The sequence below is a fragment of the Desmodus rotundus genome, chromosome 7, assembly GCF_022682495.2.
Source record: "Desmodus rotundus isolate HL8 chromosome 7, HLdesRot8A.1, whole genome shotgun sequence".
Classification (NCBI taxonomy): Eukaryota; Metazoa; Chordata; class Mammalia; order Chiroptera; family Phyllostomidae; genus Desmodus; species Desmodus rotundus.
Window position 1 is genome coordinate 5,596,595 of NC_071393.1, and position 21,138 is coordinate 5,617,732.

A 21,138-nucleotide genomic window follows, 5' to 3' on the forward strand; every position below is an offset into this window, starting at 1 on the left:
AATGCAACCATTATTGACTTTTCTCACCTTAAATTAATGTTGCCTGTTTTTGAACTTTGTACTTTTGGAATCACACAGACGATTCTGCCTATTTAAACTAAATATTCTGTCTTGCTACAAATAAATAACGCTTTGTAACCTACTTTTCCTTCTTAGCACTATAGCAAGAACATTCTGCAAGTACAATAAAATCATGATTTTAAATTGCTGCATTGTAAATAGGATGTTCTTGCTTATATCTAATTAATTTAATTATTTATTTTTAACTCATGAGGGAAGAAGCGTTCAGAGAATCCACACAGGCAGCGAGGGTAGAAACTGGGACTCAAACCTGTGCCTCCATCGCTCACTCCTCCACCGCAAAAAGCTCAGGGCTCACATATGGGCAAAGCCTTACAGACAACTTGCAAGAGGACATTGTAATAGCAAAAACAAAGACTAATAAGTATTAATGGCTTATGATAAGAAAACAAATGATATTAATTACCTTAATAAATTAGGTGTATTAGTAGTGTTTGTACAGTATTATTCATGCCAATATCATTAGCCTGTGTCACGGGCAGTTACTGGGCCTAGAACAGCTCAGGTCCGTCCCTCATTCCAGATGTGTGGGGGCTGGGACTTCCAGGGCCACGCCCCCTTGGAGCTCAGAGGAGCCAATCCGTGCACAGAAGGCGGGGCCCTGGGAGCGACAACGCTGTTGTCCAATGGGCCGAGAGCCGGGGCCGTTCCTGGCCAATGGATGCACTCCTCCGCGACGGTCGGAAATGTTGAGGCGGCTCTGGGGCCGTTGTTCAGCGCGGTGGGCAGATTGAGGCTCCGAATCGGAGACTTGCGAGTCCGCTCGACGTCCTTCTTCTGGTCCTAGGTGAGTGTAACCGCGGCCCGCGTCTGGGGTGCTTCCGCGGCCTCCAGTTCGGGAGGAGGCCGGTACCCCGAGGGCGGGGTGTGTGGGCGAGAGGGCTGTAGGCTGGGGGTCGCGGCCCCAAGGAGAAAGATACCCGCACCGCCGCATCTCCCCAGGCCGCTGGTGGAGGCGGCATTTTCTCCTCAGGGAACCGGAGGCTCGACAGCCCCCAGCGGCGCCCGAGCCGCCGCCCCTTCCCGGCGTTGACCCGAGTGGCTGGGCGTCGTCCGGAGCGCCGCTGGGCTACCGCGCCCCGGGGCGGAGCTGGGCCCGAGCCTCGAGCTGCCGACGCGGGGGATCGCGGTGGCCTAGTGCGGGCTCTCGGCCTTACGGTCTCGGGTTCGAGTCCCCACTCTGACCAACTGTGCGGTGGGTGACTGTGCCCCCGGACTTCCGCGGTCTCCAAAATGGGGGTGAGGACTTTCACCTGGGAGGGCTGTAGTCTGGATTATAAAGATTGCCGTGGAAAGCGTTTACAATAAACGCACACTAAGTGTTAATTAGCTACTGCTATTTGCGAAGCTGGTGCCCTCTCCACTCGGGATCCCGAACGCGCCGACACGCCGTGGGGAGGTGGGGGCAGTAGGAAATCCGTGATTCCCGGGTCCGGACCCCGAAGTGGTAGCTCCGCCCCCTAAGTCTCCTAACGTCGGAGACCTCCTGCACCGAAGCCCCTCGGTGCGTTCGCTCGCTCACTCCTCTTGACGACCGTTGGGAAATATTGTCCGTTTTCTGCGGGAGGAGTTGGGGGCCCAGAGAGGTTGAATCAGCCAGCTACAGAGTGGCAGAGCCGGAATTTGGCCCTCACGGGGGCCCCCGGGCCCTGCACGGCGGCCGCAATCCTCCGGCAGCTAGAAAACCGGGAACTGCCCTGCAAGTAGCGGCTGGAATAGGGAACAGAGCACCTGGAGCCCGTGACGCCAGAAAAGTACGCGGGCTTCCCCCTTTTGGGAGCGTGATTGGTTTTCACAGATAGGCGCTTCCTATTCCTAGTTTACTTTTCTTATCGGAGTGGATATCTTGAGTCACGTCGCTCCCTAGTTTAAATACCATTGAGTTTGGGATAGCCGGTATTCTTTCGGCGCTTCTGGGTGGGTCTTGAGTCATACCCCTTTTTCATTGTGTTCTTCCAGACCTCTGTTTACTTTCTCTTTCATTTCCCTTTAGGCCCATGGCCTTAATGGATTTTTCCCCCACTCCCATCTTAACTTCCTCTTCGCTGGGTGGCTCTTCAAACTTCAGGTCTTAGTTTAAATTTTATATCAGTTCCTCATCACCCTTTTATCTAAACTAGATTCCTTCCCCTCCCTTCTCACTTTGTCTATGTGCTTTTCCATCAAAATACCTTCAGGTATATCTGTTTCTTTGCATATTTTTCTCTTTACCAAATTGATCTGTTGGGTCAGACACTATATTTCTTTAACTTGTAAAGTATTTGTGACTTAAGGGCACAGTGTCTAGCACACAGGGTCTTAATTCACATGTTGAATGAATAAATACGAGTTTTGCAAAAATGAGTTTGTTTGGAAACAGCACCCTTTTGGGGGACAGTTTATAAGGCCATTTTTGCGTCATGGAAAGGAATAATCTAAAGTAAGTATTGGTAATAAAATTGCCAGCACCTTGCTTTCTGCTTTGATACCTGGTTTAAAAATATGGGAAAACGGTACAGTGGAGAAACCTGGCAGACGCCGTCTTAACTAAGTGACCAAGGTTAACGTCATCTGTGATGCTAAGCCTGTTGGCATCGTACGCTTTCTGATACAACGCACCAAGATGAAAACATCACTTCGGTGGTGTTCTTGCCAGTTACCTATTAATCATGAGAAAACAGCAAACAAACCCGAACTGAAGGACATCGTACAAAATAACTAGCCAATACACTTAACAAGATTATGAAAGATGAAGAAAGACTGAAGAAATATCCCAAAGGCTCAAAGAAGATTAAGGAGAAAAAACTAAATGCAGTAGGTGAGCCTGGATTTGTTCCTGAACCAGAAAAGGGTTATTAGTGAGATGATTTGTGAAATTTGAACATCTGTTGGTTAATGACCAGTATTGTATTAGTGTTAGTTTCTTACATTTGATAATTTTCCTATCGTTATTTATGATGTTTTGGGTGAGTTGTATATGGGAGTTCTTTGTGCTTTTTTTGAAAGTCAGATTATTTTAAAGTGAAAATTAAAAAATAAAAGGAAGGTAAAACCCATATGTTTGAAATAAATAAAATGTTCTAAATATAGTAGTTTTGGTGATATATTCTGTGCACTAGATTTTTTGCTTTTGTGTTGTGCTTGTAATCCTCAAAAACAGAAATGAAATTGAAAGTTCTCTCTTCTAACTTTGTAGTTTTCAGGAAGAGTTTAAGATGGCTGAATTTCTAGATGACCAGGACACTCGACTGTGCGACAACTGGTAAGAAATTAAATCTAAGAAATGTTACTGAAATGAGGACAAACTAGCTTCTGTAAAGAGTTGGTTTATTTATTGGCAAGCCAAAATTGGAGCCATGTAATATGTCCTTCAAATATATGGGACTAAAGCCTTTGTAACAATTTTGGATAAAATTGCCTGTTTTGGTAATTTGTCAAGAGGGTCGGTTTAGGTATCCCAGCGTGGTGACCACAGTGACAGGAGGAAGCTGGCAGTCCGGGCTCTGGTTCCTGCCTTTAATTAGTTAATGACTTTTGGCGAGTCACTGGAGTGCTTAGGGCCTCAGTTTTCTCATCTGTAAATAAGGGAATTTATGTTTTGTCTTCCTGAAAAATACCATCATACGTTTCTTAAAAAGATACTAAAAATGTAATAAAATACTTGGACTAGATTAGTGTTTTTCAAAGTATGTTGCAAGGATTTTCCTGAGTGGCTGTAGTGGCTGGTGGTCTTGGGAACAAGGTTTAGTGAGCTTGGCTCTACATCTCATAGAGAGCAGTTCAGCCAGAGCAGCTGAGCTGTTTTATTATTATAATTATTTTTTAAAGATTTTATTTATTTATTTATTTTTAGAGAGAGGGGAAGAGGGGAGGAGGAGAGGGGGAGAAAGGTTTTCTGGAAGTACAGATTAGCCATTATCATTTCATGGTTTCAGAACTGTGGGTGAAGACTGGGCATAGTCTTGAATGTTAAGCTTTGTATTTTGGTGTTTTTAACTCACATGAGTGACAAGAAAGGGCAGCTCTTTCTGGCTGAAATGAAACTTGGAGTGCAGCTAATCTGATTGCTGGTTGGGATTTCTCAAGAACTTGTTATTTTAGAGATGCACATAACTTAAAGCTAAAGAAAGTAAAACTTTGTGGTGTGTTTAACTTACCAAATTGTGGTAGAAGGAAAGAGATGTTGAGTAGTTTGATGCAGATTGATGAAAGTTTTGAGCCAAATAATTTTTTTTTATTTCCTATTTCTTTCTGCTCAGCCTTTTGGCAGAAGTAGGATATAATCAGCAATTGCTGGTCATTGATTTTCCCTGAATGGAATTAAGATTTTATTTCTTTAAAAAAAGATTTTATTACTGCGAGGGTGTCTTGCCTTATAGGGTATTTTTTTCTACTGTGCCTCTTACCACATTGTGCCATCTAAAACACTATTTTAGCTTTGTTTGGGTTTTACATACACTGTCACTGATACAGAGTAATCAGGGTACAAATAATCACAAGCATTACTGTGACTTTATAAGAAAACAGCCATATAGCTTTAGCATCAGTGAAGATACTCTTATTTTATCAGTCCCAGGAATCTCAAGCCTAGAACAATATATAAATAACTATGCCAAGGGAGTTTTAAAAAAAACGGGTAAGTTAATGGAAAGCTAATGAAAACAAGGTTATTCAAAGTGAAAGCAATTTATTTAAAGAAAAAAGCAGATTAGCATGGCAGGCTGACTGAGCCAGCACAGACCTCCCATCTAAGTAACCCTGTTTAAATTCTAGGTTTTAAAATTTAAGTCTCTAGAGACATATTCCTATGGTTCCCTAAGAAAAGTTAAGGTACTCTTCAAAATATGAGCTGCAGTTAGACTCATTGGTCCAGTAAGAGGAATAGTTTGTTATGACTGAGGTGTTTCTTGCATGTAATCTCTTGTGGTGTCCTCTTTTTGGGAGGAGAGTGTGGTTCTAGGGAACAGAAGTTTCACTTAGCTTTTTAGTTTTGAGTATATTAAAGAACTGATTTCTAGCTTGTCATGTTTATTGTTTGGGAGGAATTTTTCTGGAAGTCTTGACTCACCTTTCAGTCATTTCTATCTAAAATGAAATTTTATTTTTACCTTGCTAGTTCTTCCTTGGGGCTTTTAGCAGCTTTTTTATATGTATGGAATTGTGTTCTCATTTATCTCACTTCAAACATTTTGATTTTATCTGTAGGTCCGAAGCCGGTGTATTAGTATTTTGTCTGGTTGAAATGTTTGGTGGAATTACCTTGGCAGTTCAGTTTAAAAAGAAAACAAAACCAGCAGGCAGCTGTTTCATGTAATTGTTGCACATATCTTTTATCCTTTTCTTTCATCTTTCAAGGTTTCCCAAGAGGTGAAAATGTGTAATAGTAAATGTTCTGTAGTCATACCTGATAGCTGCTTTTGATTCTTCCTTGTTGTGATTATGTGGTCCTTAACTTGTTTTAATTCTAAAATTTTGGTGGCCTTGTATATATAGAATGATCTTTTTAATATGTTATCCTGAATAGCCCTATAAAATAAAAACTGTAGACATTTTTTTTTTCTGTTAAAAGAACATTTTTGTCCAAACTATGAAAAAGAGTCCAGAATGTCATCACCGTACAGAGTGATCACTGGCTGTAATTTTTTCACGGCGTTTGTGCACGTGTGATTCACAATCACGATACAGCCCTGCTGCTTGACTTTGGTGGTGTACCGTATTTAACCTAGCTGTACTTTACTGTTTAAACATTTTTAATGGTTTTCATTCTTGTACCATTTTATGAATCTTATGAAAATCTTCATAATCCCAAGAGTGCAATTACTGAGTTAAAGAGCATATAATTTTATGATCCTAGAAATTCATTTTCAGGCTATTTTTAAGCAGTCTCCATTACCACTAGCAATGTGTTGGAGTAGTTGTTTCGCATCTTTAGTAACTGGCGAACGTCAGGTGCTGCGGGTGTGGCGCTAGACCGCTGCAGCAAAGCGGGGCGCGGTCTTGGTGCTGGTGGAGGGTCTTGGCTCTGGTTTGTAAACAATGCAGCATCTGCGAAGTGCAATGAAGTGAGGTACGCCTGTAGTGGGATGTACTCATTCTAATTTTTGTTGAGTTAGTAGGTTCAGATGATAACTGATTTATAGCTCCTTCCACTATATAAATACCCTACAGTTAAAAATTAAACTGAATTAATAAAAGACCAATGGTTCCTTAGAAAGCTAGGAATTTTGGAGAAATAGCAGAAGTTAAATCTGTCAAGACATGGTGGTTTCCCTCAATCCATTTGAGTGTTCTTCCCGCCTCTCACTGTTGATTTTTCTTTGGTGTCACTTTTTAGCTTTGATATGAAAGCTTTCTTGATGGTTCTGTCACTGGATGAAAATGAATTTGTTCGGTGTCTTGGTCTTTCATATTGGGAGGCACATAAGCCATCCTACTTTGAAATGCTTGTTGGACTAGATAGGAAGATGAACGCTGGAAAAGAGAAAACTGCTCAGAGTGGGACAGGGCGCATTCAGCCTCAGAGACAAACTAGGGTATTAACGATTTGTTGTATAAATATCTTCAGACTGTTCAGTATTTTTTTTCTGAAATCTTATTATAGGTGACGTACTGATGGGCACATTATTTAAATGTAGCCTTTGCAACACTGAAATTGGAGTTTTCCAATGGTCAGATCCACATGAGTAAAAAGTTAGGCCTTTGATACTGTGTGCCTCTAGTTTGAATGTATGTATAGTCTTGTTAAATTTACTTTTATTCACTTTTATATTTAAATTATAGTTAACAAAATATATTAGTTTCATGTATACAACAATTCAGTATTTATATACCTTACAAAGAGATTGCCACAATAAATCTAATAATCATCTGTCCCCATACATAGTTATTACATTAATGACTATATTCCGTTCTTGTTAAGTTAAAGTGGTCTTACTTTCTCACTTAAGGTGATCATTTTCCTCCCTTTTTTTCCTAACCTAGATATAATCTTTAATTAGATCCCCTCGACCAGCAATTTTCAAACGGTATGCTATAAGAATTGTTAAGAGGCTACACCTGACTATTGAGTCAGGGGCACTGACCCCTTTTCCCTTTAGCTTGTCAGATAAGAAAATGACAGCAGCCAACACACCAATAGTTATCCAGTGTGAATGAATCGAAATTATACCTACTTTTTTTGTCAGCTTGGCAAAGAATATTATATATGTTTCGGTGCGCCGCAGAATTTTAGTAATTAGTTTATGTGTGCCATGAAATGAAATCACTTCCATACACTAAAATAGAATGGCAAAAAGTACATGAGGATGTGATTGGGGAGAGGGTGCAGGCCTTTGTTTTGTCTAGTTCTGCAGTGACCTTTACACCCGCCCGGCCAGAGAGCATGATCCGGACTGGCATCCAGCCTGCTTTGCAAAGCATGCAGGTCATAAAGGAGGCAATTTCCCCATTCCTACCGACCATCCCAAAGCTGGCATCTGCTCTTTCCAGTTTGACTTAAAAATTGCCCTGGCTGGTGTGGCTCAGTGGATTGAACACCAGCCTATAAACCCGAAGGTTGCAGGTTTGATTCCCAGTCAGGGCACATGCCTGGGTTGTGGGCCAGGTCCCCAACAGATTGATGTTTCTCTCCCTGTTTCTCCCTCTCTTCCCCTCTCTCTAAAAATAAATAAATAAATTCTTCAAAAAAAACTGGGAAAATGTTAATTAAAAACCATCAAATGCACTTTACATTCATAACTGCAGTACTGAAACTGACATTTTGGTTTTTTTTAACTTATTTTTAGAGAGAGGGGAAGGGAGGGAGAAAGATGTGGGAGAGAATCATCTGTGGGTTAACTCTTGCACGCCCCTGACTGGGGCCATGGCCAGCAACCCAGGCATGTGCCCTGACTGGGAACCAGTGACCTTTCAATTTGAAGGCCAGTGCTCCATCCACTGAGCCACATCAGCCAGGGTGAAACTGTGACATTCTAACTATTTTTCTCAAAGAGTTTTAGTGATTTTCTTTTTCCTGGGAAACATCGAGATCCAAGTATGAGTGTTAATATGGCCAGTCTAGAACACTATGGTTTAATTAATGCTAATATCTAACCAGGTGTTCACATTCCATATCCACAAATGGTGGACTGTGAGCTTGTATTACTGAATTTTAGCAAAAATTCCATGAGATAATTTAAAGGAATGTCAAATTTTTGACGTGCAAACTCATAAAACTCTACATTGGGATGACTTTGTTTCAAGTGCATCTGACTTGAGAATACAGGCAACTTTTCTCTCCTGAGTCCTTGGAAAAATGTTTCTGCAAGTTTTGTGTTGTCTTTACTGTGACTGGGTTGTTTTTAAGAAAGATCATCAGCTCTATGGTTAGTTTCCCACAGTTGATAAAAATCTCCCCAAAACATAATACAATTTGCAAAGAAAAGAGTTGTTTTCAAAGACTGCAGGAACAGGAAAGAAATAGCACTTCTTATTTCTATAAACACAAACATTTAAAACAGTCATACTGGAGGTAAGTCCAATATAGTGTTCAAAAGTTCTAAAAAACAAACAAAAGATACGTGTTTACTTCATTGCTCCAATAGTCAAACGTTAGATCTGCATGAGAGTTGCACTGTAGCAGTTTGCCGGCTCGATTTAAGAGTTCAAAGTCCTTTTTGTGTATTTGGCTTAATGTCCACATCCCAGATAAATTCAGTTCAGAACACGGAAATTCGGGCTTCTTACAACAAAGCTCAAGGATATGCTACAAGAAGTTGTTTTCCTTCCATGGCTAATACAGAAATAAAAATTTTGGAAGCAGGAAAACTATAGCATCAAATAATTCCAGCAGTGAGTGTGATTTCTGTGCCATTCTGTCAAGAAAATATACTAAAGCCACATAGTAGGGTTGTGGGAAGATAGTATCCCAAGACACTTGCCACACAACCAAATGAAACACCTGTAGTGCTCATTAAGTTTAATAAACAAAACATTCCCAGACCCCCATCGCACTGACCCCCTGCACAGGCACAGCCTACTGGATTTGCCAGGCAGTAACTCTGTGGCTCCAAAGGAGGGCAACAAAGCACTGGTCCTGCCAGCTCAGTCTCATTCACGGTGCTGCCTTCTGCTACTTTCAATGGATTGTAACACTGTTGGTGTCCTTTTGCCAGATGTAGTCAGAATTAATACCTAGCTTTTCTAATAAAGGTAGCTTTATCCTCAGTGGTTTCCATAGAATGGGAGGGGTGTAGCTGACCTATATGCATAGATGCCCGAGCTGACTGGAAGATCTGCCCGTGTATGGCTATTCTGGCTGCGTCGTGTCTGGAGGGACAAGTGGCTCTTGCTGCGAGTAGTCGCAGCCAGCATACTGTTGGGGCTTCCACCAGCACAGGATACTGTTATCGGTCACTGATGCTCTGACCTCTCTGATAGAAATCTGGTTATCAAAGCCTGACATTGCAAATGATCAAACACAGAGGGTGAGGCAGTAGCTCCAACCCTGGTTTGATTTTTGGTGGAGTAAAATCTAAATGAGATTAAACCGACCTCAGACTGAGAGTGAACATAATTGGTAGGCCCTTTTTTTTTTTAAACAATCCTGGAGTGTACCATTGTGCTTTGGAGCATGGATGGTTTCGGAAAAGCCTAGCTCCGCCCTTTTTGGCATCTGACTTCATGTTGTTGGTTGTGATCAGCTCTGACATCTCAAAAGTGAGGCTACGCTTTTAGAGTTAGTGCATACCACTGATAATTCAAAGAGTGTTGCACAGAAGACTCAAAACCTTCAGCTGTTAATTCTTGAAAAGCAGGGGTAGGTGGTAACAATAAGAGCTAATGGACTAGACATTCACTGAAGGGAAATAATGGGGAATGGAGATGGAACAGGACAGGTTTACACATGATACAACTGAACAGGTCAGTCAGTAATGTTGCCTTTTTCTTTGATCTATTTCTATAGCAAAAAAGACATTCCTATGTGCAACTTTACCATCCATGAGATCCACTGTCACAGGAACATCGGTATGTGCCCTGTCTGCAAGGAACCATTTCCCAAATCGGACATGGAGACTCACATGGCGACAGAGCACTGTCAGGTGAGCCACCAAGGACTCGAATGTTCATTCACATATTATACTCGCTACTGTGCAAGTTGTCGCAAAGCCAACTTACTGGTTCTCACTTCTTATCCTAGGTAACCTGCAAATGTAACAAGAAGTTGGAGAAGAGGCAGTTAAAGAATCATGAGGTTAGTGTCCCTGCATGATAAAGCGAGTAGTGAGAGTGCAGAGCCACGTGCAGAACGGGAAGCCGCTGTGGTTGTCCTTGTTCTCTGCCAGCTCCATGCTCATTGCCTCTCAAAGTTAGAGGCTTCGACTGTTTGCTGCCACACTCGACTGATGGCTGTGTGCCCCATGCTCAGGGCACAGAGCCTTTCCCTTTGGGACGGAGTCTGTCATTCTTATGCTGGGGTTTGGCTGTTAGCAGCCTCCCTGAGTGCTAAGCCGCACTCGGGGTTGCCAATGTGATGTGACCTCCTTACCACCCAGCCTGCCTTACATCCTGTGATTTCATTTTGACTTCTTGGTCACTTGGCCAGCATGCTGTTTACACCCAAAGAAATTTCCTTGGAGAGCATTTGGTGAGAAAGAACATAGTATCACTTGGTCCCTAGTTAAGATAAAACTTTCCATGGTGGAAGGAGCATATATATATTTTTTGAATGAGCATATTATTTTACTAGTTAAAAAAAAAATCCCACCAACAACTACTTAGTTGGTGGACACAGGAGTTTATATGCATATGTAAAAATATATCAAGGAATGCAACTTAAGATTTGTGCATTTCATTCTGTGTCCCCCCAAAATACTAACAACTTACTAATTTATAATTTTAAAAGGTAATTGATATTCAATGAAAAAATTGAGAAAAAATATAAAACAAGAATCAGTTATAACCCCACAGCTTGGGGATAAATGTCTCGTAAATACTTTGGCACTTCTACCTTCATTATTTTTTCTAAGGACATGACCTGTGCTTTCCGAGGTCTCACCAGCAAGGGGGTTGTGCCCGAGGTCACATTAACGATAATGATGAGTGTTTCTCTGGGTCTCACATCTACCTGCTGCGTAAACACCCTCCGACCAACTGCCCGCTCTTCTGGCCTCTCCCCCACCTGCTTCCTGGCTTCCCATGGGGATATGCCCGTCATCTTAAAGATTTAACTACAAAGTATTTCTTAACATTCCAACTTTGACAGTTATGGACAGAGATTAAAGAGTTTTAAAAAATTCTCCTTTAAAATTTTTTTTAACTTTATTTGCTGTGTGGTGAGTTACTAGCACTTTTTAGGGTTGTTAGAGTACCTACTATATTATCTAGTAAGTGCCAGTAATTATTTGCTGCTTTGCTGTTCAGTAACTTAAATCAGTGATATTTTTCTAATAAAGTTTTTTGAAAAGACAGATTGGAATAGTAATGGGAATTAGGGCTGGTGGAGTTTTGACCAACATACCTGAATCGCTATGCTCTTGCTATTTGCTGCCGGGCTTATCTGGCTGACTTTGGGTTACTTTGTAATGCATGCCCCAAATTACCAGAAGTCAGGGTGGCTGGGTGAGTAGGTTCCTTCTAAGAGTTTTCTTCCCTTTGTAGAACCTGATGGCGAGGACAGAGAGAGAAACCTTGACTCTAAATACATAGGAAAACACGGCAGGCGGGTGACGCTAGGTTGGGAGAGAATATTGAAGTAAACACTTTCTGCTTTCCTTGCCCTACACTAAAGCATGGCCTCCCTGATGTTTGCATACTAACTGCCTCATTACTCTGTGTTGCAGGAGACTGAGTGTCCGCTCCGGCTTGCCCTTTGCCAGCACTGTGATTTGGAACTTTCTGTTCTCAAACTGAAGGACCATGAAGATTACTGTGGTGCCCGGACAGAGTTATGTGGCAGTTGTGGGCGTAATGTCCTTGTGAAAGATCTGAAGACTCACCCTGAAGTTTGTGGGAGAGACGGGGTGGAGAAGAGAGAGGAGGTCGTCATGCCTCCTAATGCATACGATGAGGCTTGGGGTCAAGATAGAATCTGGATTGCGTCCCAACTCCTCAGACAAATTCAGTCTCTGGATCCACCTGTGAGGCTACCTCGAAGTCCCTTGAGAGCCTTAGAATCAGACCTTTTCCATAGTAGGACTGCCACCCAAAGGAACATGATGACCCACTTTCCAGTTCAGAATAATCTATGTGAGTTGTGTTTGGGACTAGAAGGGGGAAATGGGAACAGGGCGTTGGGGCCAGATAGATGTTGATTATAATAGTTTAACTGGAGCTAGGTAGCATTCGGAAGAACACATACTTTTTCTTGTAGTTGGCAGTAGCAGAATCTTTTTGCTATTGGATTACTATGGCCTATAGTTAGGGTTCCTGATGATGATGATGATTATGGTGCTATTAACAGCTACTGTTCACTGAGTATGCCCTGTGTCCCACAGGCATTTGTAATGTGCATTGCACGTATTAACTCGTTTAATTCTCCCAGCAGTCCTAATGAGGGTAGTGATAGAGCAGGGGTTTGAATTCGGTGGCAATCTGACCCCATGCTTTATACCTTTCTATTACAATGGAGAAAATATACATAAAATGTTTAGCACAGTGACTGTCACATAGTTAAAGCTCGATAATATTGCTTATTAACGAGACAATTCGAATAGTAACAGAGCCTTCTATCATGGCAGACCTAATAGTTGGTCCTGTGAGAACTGGCGGGCGGGGCCTCTTTTGTTCTGCACAGAAGCCTATAAACCTTGAACATTTCCTACGCAGGGACTTAAACTAAAGCATGGCAACATTTCTAGTGTATCTTGAGAACTGGTTTTCTTTTTTCTTTTTTCCCCAGTGGAAGAACAAGACAGACAGGAAAGAAATAGAAGACAGCAGTCCCCCAAAGAGGGTGGTGAAGACAGTGCAAACTTGGACTTCATGTTGGCCCTAAGTCTGCAAAATGAAGGCCAGGCCCCCAAATTGGCAGAGCAGGACTTCTGGACGGCTCTGTATGGGGCAGACCAGTCCCATGGAGGTCCCATTGATCTGGATGACATAAAGGGTAGGTTAGTTTATTCACTAGTCTGTCTCCAGTTTTTAAAAAAGTCTTACACTATACAATTCATATAAAAGTGAAAGTTTTTCATCAGATAAATTTCCCCTTGTTTATTGCTTTTCCCAACTTTTTATTTTTGAAAACTATCAGAATATTATAGCATGTATCTCTATCCCGCTCATCCATATTCACCATTTTTACTATTTTTATCTTTTTTTAAATTGATTTTGGTGGGGGGAAGAGAGAGAAACACCGATTTGTTCCAGTTATGTATGCATTCACTGGTGTGCAGCCTGGGTAATCTCTTACCTAACTTCTTTCTAATCTTTTGTTTAATATGTCCATTGAGGTTTTCACTTCAGTAATTATACATTTTTCATTTGTTCTATTTGAGTTCTGTTTTTTTTCTTCAATGAGACTCATTTTTAAAATAGCCTTTTATACCTTAGTTATATTGCAATTTTCTTAACCTATCTTTAAACATATTAAATATACTTATTTTTTTTCTATTGTCTGAAAATATATCTAAAATTTTTTTTGCTATTTATTATTTCTGCTGACTCAGTGACGGGGGTCGGCGGCCTCCCTCCCAGTGCGAGCATGCGTCTTCTGATGTTCCTCTGAGGGCACTTAGGGATGCTGCTGACTGAGACAGTTTCAGACTGAATTTTTGGCTTGGGTTTTTAAAAATCATAAACGTAGATTTTGGATTCAAACTCATGTAAAGGCCAAACTCTAGTTACTTTGATTTTGTAGCCTTTTCTGTCTTCTACCCAGAGCCCAAACCTAGTTAGGCAAGTTTCCTAACGGCCTGTCATTGTTCACCCTCCATTTGTTCGGCAGCCTGAGGCTGTTTTGTTTTGGGAATCCTGGGTTTTAAATTGCTCTTAAATGTTTGATTTACGTTGTTATTTTTACTCAGCATCTTTTTTGACATTTTGTACTGGGAGGGTTTTTTGAGGATATCTTTTGCCAGTAATACATAAGCCTTAGTTTCTCCATCTGTAAAATGAGGCTAATGGAGAACCTACCTCCTAAGGCTTTCCTGAGGATTGAAATAACGCACTGGAGGCGCTTAGATGGGTGCCAGTAGGGTTCTCGCACGTTTAGATGTCTGTTCACGAGAGTGGTGGGCAAGTCACTACTTGCACGCAGCTCAGGGAATGGCGGTAAGCACGCCTTTTTCCATAGTGGCAGTTTTTGCCTGGGGTTTGGCTCAAGTGGTCTTCCTTGGAGGATTTACAGTGCCACAAATTGTTCCATCCCTGGAATATCAGAGGGAGTCAAACTTTTGTATAAACCTCTACCAGGGGGGTCAGAGGTGGAATGAGGTGGTTTTTGCTCATTCAGAGTCTGACAGTGTGGCCTCTGATGCCTAGGTGCAGCCGACGAGACCATGCTGCCGTGTGAATTTTGTGAGGAGCTCTACCCGGAACAGCTGCTGATCGACCATCAGGTGTGTTGTGCATGAGTCAGGGTGTGTAGGAGCATGTGCACACTTGGCGTTGCCGGCTGCGTGAGGCCCCGAGCAAACTATTTTAATACACCTGTTGCAGGAGTAGCAGCTGGATGTTTTTTTGTTTTTTGTTTTCTTTACCGTGGCGTGGCTGACGTACGGGTGTGAGAACTCGGTGTGTCCCTCTTGGGAAGGGCACCGCTCACTCCAGTAGGCCGGGTTTGCCCCCTCCACACTGTGGTGAGTACGGCACCTCTCTGCTGACGACCTGGTAACTGTGTCTCAGCTCGTGCCACGTTTTGTTTGTTGCAGCTGTACTGAAGTTCTTACCCTTCCCTGGAAGGGCCAGGGGTCCTTCTTACACTTCACTTTTTCTGCCTGGAAGCTGGATGGCCTTCCCCCTTGCCTCCCCAACACACCGAACAACGTAGACCCCTTACTTATAGACTTGGTTCAGACATGCCTTCCAAAAAACCATCCTGAGTGAGCTCTGAAGGCTAGGTCAGAGGTTCCACCTATGTGCTCCCCAAACATTCTGTGCCCACTTCTCTCTCAGCCTGTACCCCTGTGATGTGGTCTCCTGATCCCCTGTCATCTGCACCACTAGGCTGAGCTCCTTGAGGACAGGTTCTGGGTTTTCTTAGGTTCTGAATCTTAATACCTGGTATCTGAAAGGTATCAGCTATTTTTTGAGTGATTGGAAGTTCTTAGCCATTTAGAAAATAGCCTTTGCTTGAGGATTGCGTATTGGAGGGAACTACTTTTTCCCTCAACACTCTTGCTCTCTCTGATTTGGTTTGGTCTCGTCTAGCATTTCCAAAACTATGCAGCGTCCCTTTGTTCTTGGTAGGGCATGTATTTCCCCTCATAATTGGAATAATACAGTATTGGAGTACATGTAGTTTTTCATTTGGGAGCAGGGTAAGAAAATCCATCGACAGGATAACAAGGAATATTTGGGCCTTACTATATGGCTGTGGGAAGAAGCTTGAATCTTTTAAAATTAATTTAAAAAGAATAACCACATGAACACAGTAAAAAAAAAAAAAAAGCACAGGAATGTTTCAAAGTGAGTATTGTATTCCATCTGCATTCCCCTAACCCTTTCTAGTTCCTCTCTCCAATATTAAATATTATTAAAATTTTGTGACCTGTAGAAAATGTTTTAGGGATATAGTTTTTCTTTAACCTCTTTTTTTAAACTTATGTTTTTTTTTTTAACCTATTCTTTTTTGAGACAGACAAGCTGTAACCCTTCCCGTGCCTTACCTTCGTATAATATGGGTAGCACTTCCTCCAAAGGGGCGGAGGAGGACCATGATGTCATCTTCCAGAAGTTTGTGCGGCAGGCTACAAACAACCAGTTAGACTCTTTGATGGGCCTGAGCCATTTCCCCTCTGTGGAGGACAGCATCATCATCCCTTGTGAATTCTGTGGGGTGCAGCTGGAAGAGGAGGTGCTGTTTCATCACCAGGTAAGAGTCCCTGAAGGACCCGTCCACTTCACTCCACGCTGACCCTGTCAGTGAACCTGGGGCTTTCAGAGGTGAGAACGTTTGTTTAGCCTTTAAGTTGCATGCATAGCTGACTTGGTTCCTGGATGTGCCCTGTTTTGTGGCTGTCTGACTTTTCTCTACTTCCTGGCAACTGAAGCCATCATGTCACACATTGCGGACCAAGGAGCAGTGCTCCTTTAAGCGGGCATGGAGGACTTGGCAGAATGGTTTAGATAAGACTTCCCTGAGGTCACTGACACATTTTGCTTTCGACCAGGCAGATTCTTCCTGTTGTGGTGGCATTTGACACTTCCACTTCAGGAGACCTGGGGGTCTAGATCTACCCCCAGGTTGACCTTGGATAGGTCCTATTCCCTCGCTTGGGATATCTGTAAATGTAGCAGTTAGACTAGACAATCTGAAGTCCTTTTTCAGCTTTTGCCGTCTAGGACTCGAGTCTTTTAGTGGAGAATACGTCTGCTGCCCAGTGTTGGTTGGTATGAGGATCTGACACTGCAGGTGGGTTCAGGGTCATTTCTGTAGTCTCTGCCATTTGATTGTTGCTAGGACACCACACATTCCATTCGTCTTATAAAGACTTCTACTTTTGGATAAAGCAGTAAATATGTAACTGCTGGTTGTCTCCTACGGGAGACCATGGAATAAGCAACCATGCAGATACTGTGGTCAAAGTATAGGCGTGCTTTTTTGGGCTCTCAAGACCAGTCTGCCTTGATTTTTGCACAAATCAGACAGTGCTTCTTTCAGTGCCTTGGGTGCTAATGGGGATGATTGCTCCATTCTAGATGCGTTTCCTTAGTCCCAGGCACTTCCTCTCGGTGGTTGTCAGAGTTCCCCTGAAAAGGTGTTCACCCAACCCACTGTTCCTTTCCCCTCACTGCTCCCTCTCCTGGAAATGACTCGGTCCAGAGATACTAATTTTGGTTTTTCTTATTAGGACCAGTGTGACCAACGCCCAGCCACAGCAAACAGCCATGTGACGGAGGGGATTCCTAGACAGGATTTCCAGCCTCGAGAGACTTCACCAGAGCTGCCCAAGAGGCGTGTCAGACACCAGGGTATTATTAGCCAGGGTTGAGCCAAAGCCGCAGGTCTGCTGCTGACTCAGGCCTGTTTACTATTCCTCATCTGCTGCTCTAACATGGGGGTTCCCCGAATCCTAAGTTACCAAGCACAGTAGGGCTTCACTGGGCTAGCTGTGGGCTCATGTTAGACTGAGCGGTCTTGAGTGTAGGTTTATAGGGTAATGGCTTTGGGGACAGCCATGAGACATGCGTAGTAGTCGGTGGTATTCAGCTGTGAGTTTCCTTAGCGGACTATTTGGAGATAATTTTTAGACCTTACTGTGGCTGCCCCGGACCCCTAACCTCTAATTGAAATTTGCTTAGGGTACTCAGTCATTGTCGTCATCAGTCGTCATCATCATTAAAGAGCGTCAAGACTAGACAAGTACACTCACCACAAAGCCAGTTAGAAATTATCTTTTCCAGGTTTGCTTGCACATCATTGTTGAATAGTTAGGAGGATGTATTTGGGGACTTGGGTTTAGGTGTGAGGCAGTTGTGCTCCAACAGACTCTCTCTTCCTGCCCGAATCCAGTGCTAACAGTAAGAGCCACCTTTTCCTTAAAGCTGGTGCTCTTTTCTCTTCACAGGAGACCTGTCTTCTGGTTACATGGATGATATTAAGCAGGAAACCGCTCAAGTGCCCACTTACCCTCTTCCCCCCACCAGACCCATTAACAATATGGCTACTTGTACCCGACTGTCCACATCCACATCAGGCCCCAAGCCTGGTTCCCAGCTCAGCCCTCCTGGCGTACTGAAGCTCAACAACTTAGACAGCCAGGACATCCGGGGGCAGAATCAAAACAGCCATAACGGGGACGTGGCCGCTGGGCACGTTCCAGTGATTCACCCTGTTCGAAACCTCTACCCAGAAAACTTCGTGTCTTCTCTCCCCCGTGGGTCTTCAGGAAGATATGGAGCAAGGTAAGAAGCAGTAGCCAGGGAGTGGAGCTTTTTAGTTCAGATGTATTATGGCCTGATTTCAAAATGTTCTTTTGCTGTCTGTGGGATTTTTAGTTCATTTGTTTTGTCTGCTCACAAAGAGCTGCTTATGTCTGGTTCCAGCTGTTTGTCTCACGAGTTTTCTGACTTGCTCAGAGGCATCCCAGGAACCTACTTTCTAATCCTTCTCTTTCAGTGGTAGGAGTGAAGGTGGCAGGAACTCACGAGTCACCCCTATGGCCGCCAGCTATCGCAACAGAACTGCAAAGGTAACTGGGGATCCAGCCCCGAAATGCTCAGTGAGGAGCGGGGTGGGGGTCTGGTATGGTTCTTGAAGTCAGAGGAGGAGCTGGGCATCAGGCCGCTGTGGCTGAAAGACCGCATGTTCTGCTTTTGGGAGGAGGGTTCCCTGGAGGAGGTGGACATTTTCAGGGCTCTAAAGAGCGTGTACTGACTTCTCACGCTCATGTAAGCGTTGTTTGCGCTCTATTTTCAATAGGCAAAACCCCCTAAGCAACAGGGAGCTGGGGATGCGGAGGAGGAAGAGGAGGAGTAACCGTGTCTGCAGAGAACGTGACAGCGGTTCTGTCTTCTCTGCGCAGCACTCGCCGCAGTGCAGGCCGCGCCTCTTCGGCCCTGTGGGCAGGGGAGATTTTACAGATTTTAACTTTTTCTAGGTTATGACCATTTTGTGTCTTTTGAGATTGTGATGTGGGAGTTTGGGGGTTGAGGGAGGGTCAGCAGGGAGGCTGTTGAGAAATGTTTCAGTTTTAGCTGCTGCCTTTTGGCAGCACAGAAATACAAGTTATGGCCTCTCAGCCCACCAGGGCTCCTTCTTCTGACACACTGTCACCACTGCTCCTCGGTGCTGTGTGGTCCTGATGGAAAGAGAAGATGGATTCTGGAAACCCGGTACCACCAGGGAAGTGGCTTTCTTCCCTGTGGGGGCCTAAATTAGGGAACTTTGGGTAATGGCCCCTGTGCACTGCCCTCCCCACTCTAGAATTTGGGCCTCTGCTGTGTGGGGAGGAGCACTGGGGGAGTGTTCAGCCAGTTGGGAAGTACTGTAGGCTTTTGGAGATGAGTTGAGCGGGAGGTGAGTGCACATGGGGCTTTGATTTAACCTGCTTTGGCGTTTGGAATCACTGCCTTCTGTTTCTGGTCGGGAGTGCGGCTCCTTTGTCTTCAGGGCCTCTGGTGGAGCAGGCGAGGGACTCCCTGTCCTGCCAGGGCGGTGCTGGGCTCTGCCCTGATCGGGACTGAGGCCTAAGCTCTGTGACTTGCTCTGGAAACGAAGTATCCCATCTCTCTCTCTTTATTTTATTATTGTAATTACTAACATCCTTGTAATAGAAATAAAGTTTGTACTTGGGGTTCAGCTGAGTCTTGTGGTTCCTTCTCCAGTGTCTGGAGACCTCAGGGAGGTATGGGGGACAGTGAGCAGGACTAGGCCTTTTCTGTACTTCCTGGAACCCTAGCAGATCCAGCGTGAGCTCCTTCTCAGTGCCAGGCAGTCAAGGCGTAGTTTTCTTAGATGGGACTCTGAGGAAACTGACAAGGCCGCTGGAGCTCCACTGAGGAACTTGTGTGGCGGTGGGAGCTTTCTCTGACGGAATAGGGAAAGGCAGATTCATCAAAAACCTCAATCCTGAGAGTAGTTGAGCCTTGGCAGAACTTTCCACTACCCTCAGCACCTCACAGTTTGCGCAGGACCATCTAGCACTTTTAAGTTGCTTTGAACTCATTTGTTTTTCTCCCCAAACCTAGTGGGGGTTGGAGAAGAACTGGCCTGTTGCCTAGGTGGGAAGGAGGGACTTGCATAAGGCTCCGTGGCTAACTCATAGCAGAGCCAGGACTCAAATCCAGGTCTGATTTATACTTAGAGAAAGAACCTGAACCAAAAAAAGAGCAGACTGCAGCTTTGTATACTTTACTGGTTGGATGGACTGCTACACATGGCAGGTGGGTCATGTTGGTTGGTAGTGTTATTCAGGCCTTCATGTCCTTTTCTGTTTACTTGTTCTACCGATTACTGGGGGTGGGTGAGGCTGTTTGAAATGTCTCTCATAATTGAAGATTATCTGTTTTTCATTATAATTCTGTAATTTTTCATTTTTTGATATATAAACATGATAGTTACATTCTTGTTTAATTGGCTCCTTTATTATTAAATGACCCATATTTGTAATATTTGCTCTGAAATATACTTTGATAGTAACAGCAATATTAATAATGTTTTCACTCCTCAGCTCTTTTCTGATTAGTGTTAGCATAGTACATGTTTTTCTATCCTTTTTCTTTTATGCTGTTTGTATCTAAACACAAAGTGGGTTTCTCAGAGGCTGCAGATAGTTGGGCTTTTGTTTTCTGGGCCATTCTGACATCTGTCTTAATTGGGTGTGCAGACCATTTACATGTAATGTGGTTACTGAAATGGATGGCTTTAAAAATTTGTTTCTCTCTCATGTGCTGTCTCCTTATTTTCTTTTGAATGCTTTTATGATTCCATTTTATCTCCTTTGTTGTCTTATTAGTTATAACTATTATTTAAGTAGTAGCTTTAGGGTTTATAGTATACACCTTTAACTTATCACAGTCTGCCTTCCAGTGATACCGTACCACTTCATGTTCAGTATCACAACACGTATTTTCTTGCCTCCCAGCCTTTGCGTTATTGTCGTACATTTATTTCTGTATTTGTTCTAAATCCCCAACTTACTGTTGTGACTCTTCCATGGGATCAGCCCTTGTATGAGAGCTTGTCTGCTGTGCCAGCAGCAACGGAAGCTCAAGCACAAGACTGAGAGCGCACCCAGCCCACACAGGGACACCCCTGGAGCACCCAGCTCAGGTGACCAGGGAGACTGTGCCACTGTCCCCGCCAGGCCACTCTGCCAAGACTGGGTGACCTAGCAGGTCTCCCTGACCCACAGACACAAACAACATGGCCCTGGGAAACTGGAGGGATGCGTGCAAAAAAGTGAAAGTAGACTCCTCTCTCTTATTGCAGGTGGGGGC

General features: G+C 43.6%; 1 protein-coding gene and 1 pseudogene across 1 annotated transcript; one reads left to right on the forward strand and one right to left on the reverse strand.

The window, feature by feature from the left end:
* The first annotated feature begins 713 nt into the window (after positions 1–713).
* Positions 714–19,498, forward strand: TRAFD1 (TRAF-type zinc finger domain containing 1). The gene is made up of 12 exons (XM_024567006.3): positions 714–868; positions 3,257–3,322; positions 10,004–10,139; positions 10,238–10,291; positions 11,880–12,285; positions 12,938–13,144; positions 14,518–14,594; positions 15,836–16,069; positions 17,049–17,169; positions 17,766–18,102; positions 18,317–18,389; positions 18,620–19,498. Exons 2-12 carry the CDS (start codon positions 3,276–3,278, stop codon positions 18,674–18,676), a joined length of 1,749 nt encoding a protein of 582 aa, XP_024422774.2. The 5' UTR covers positions 714–868; positions 3,257–3,275; the 3' UTR covers positions 18,677–19,498.
* LOC112310878 (protein YIPF5 pseudogene) lies at positions 8,145–9,978 on the reverse strand (annotated as a pseudogene).
* Positions 19,499–21,138: the final 1,640 nt, after the last annotated feature.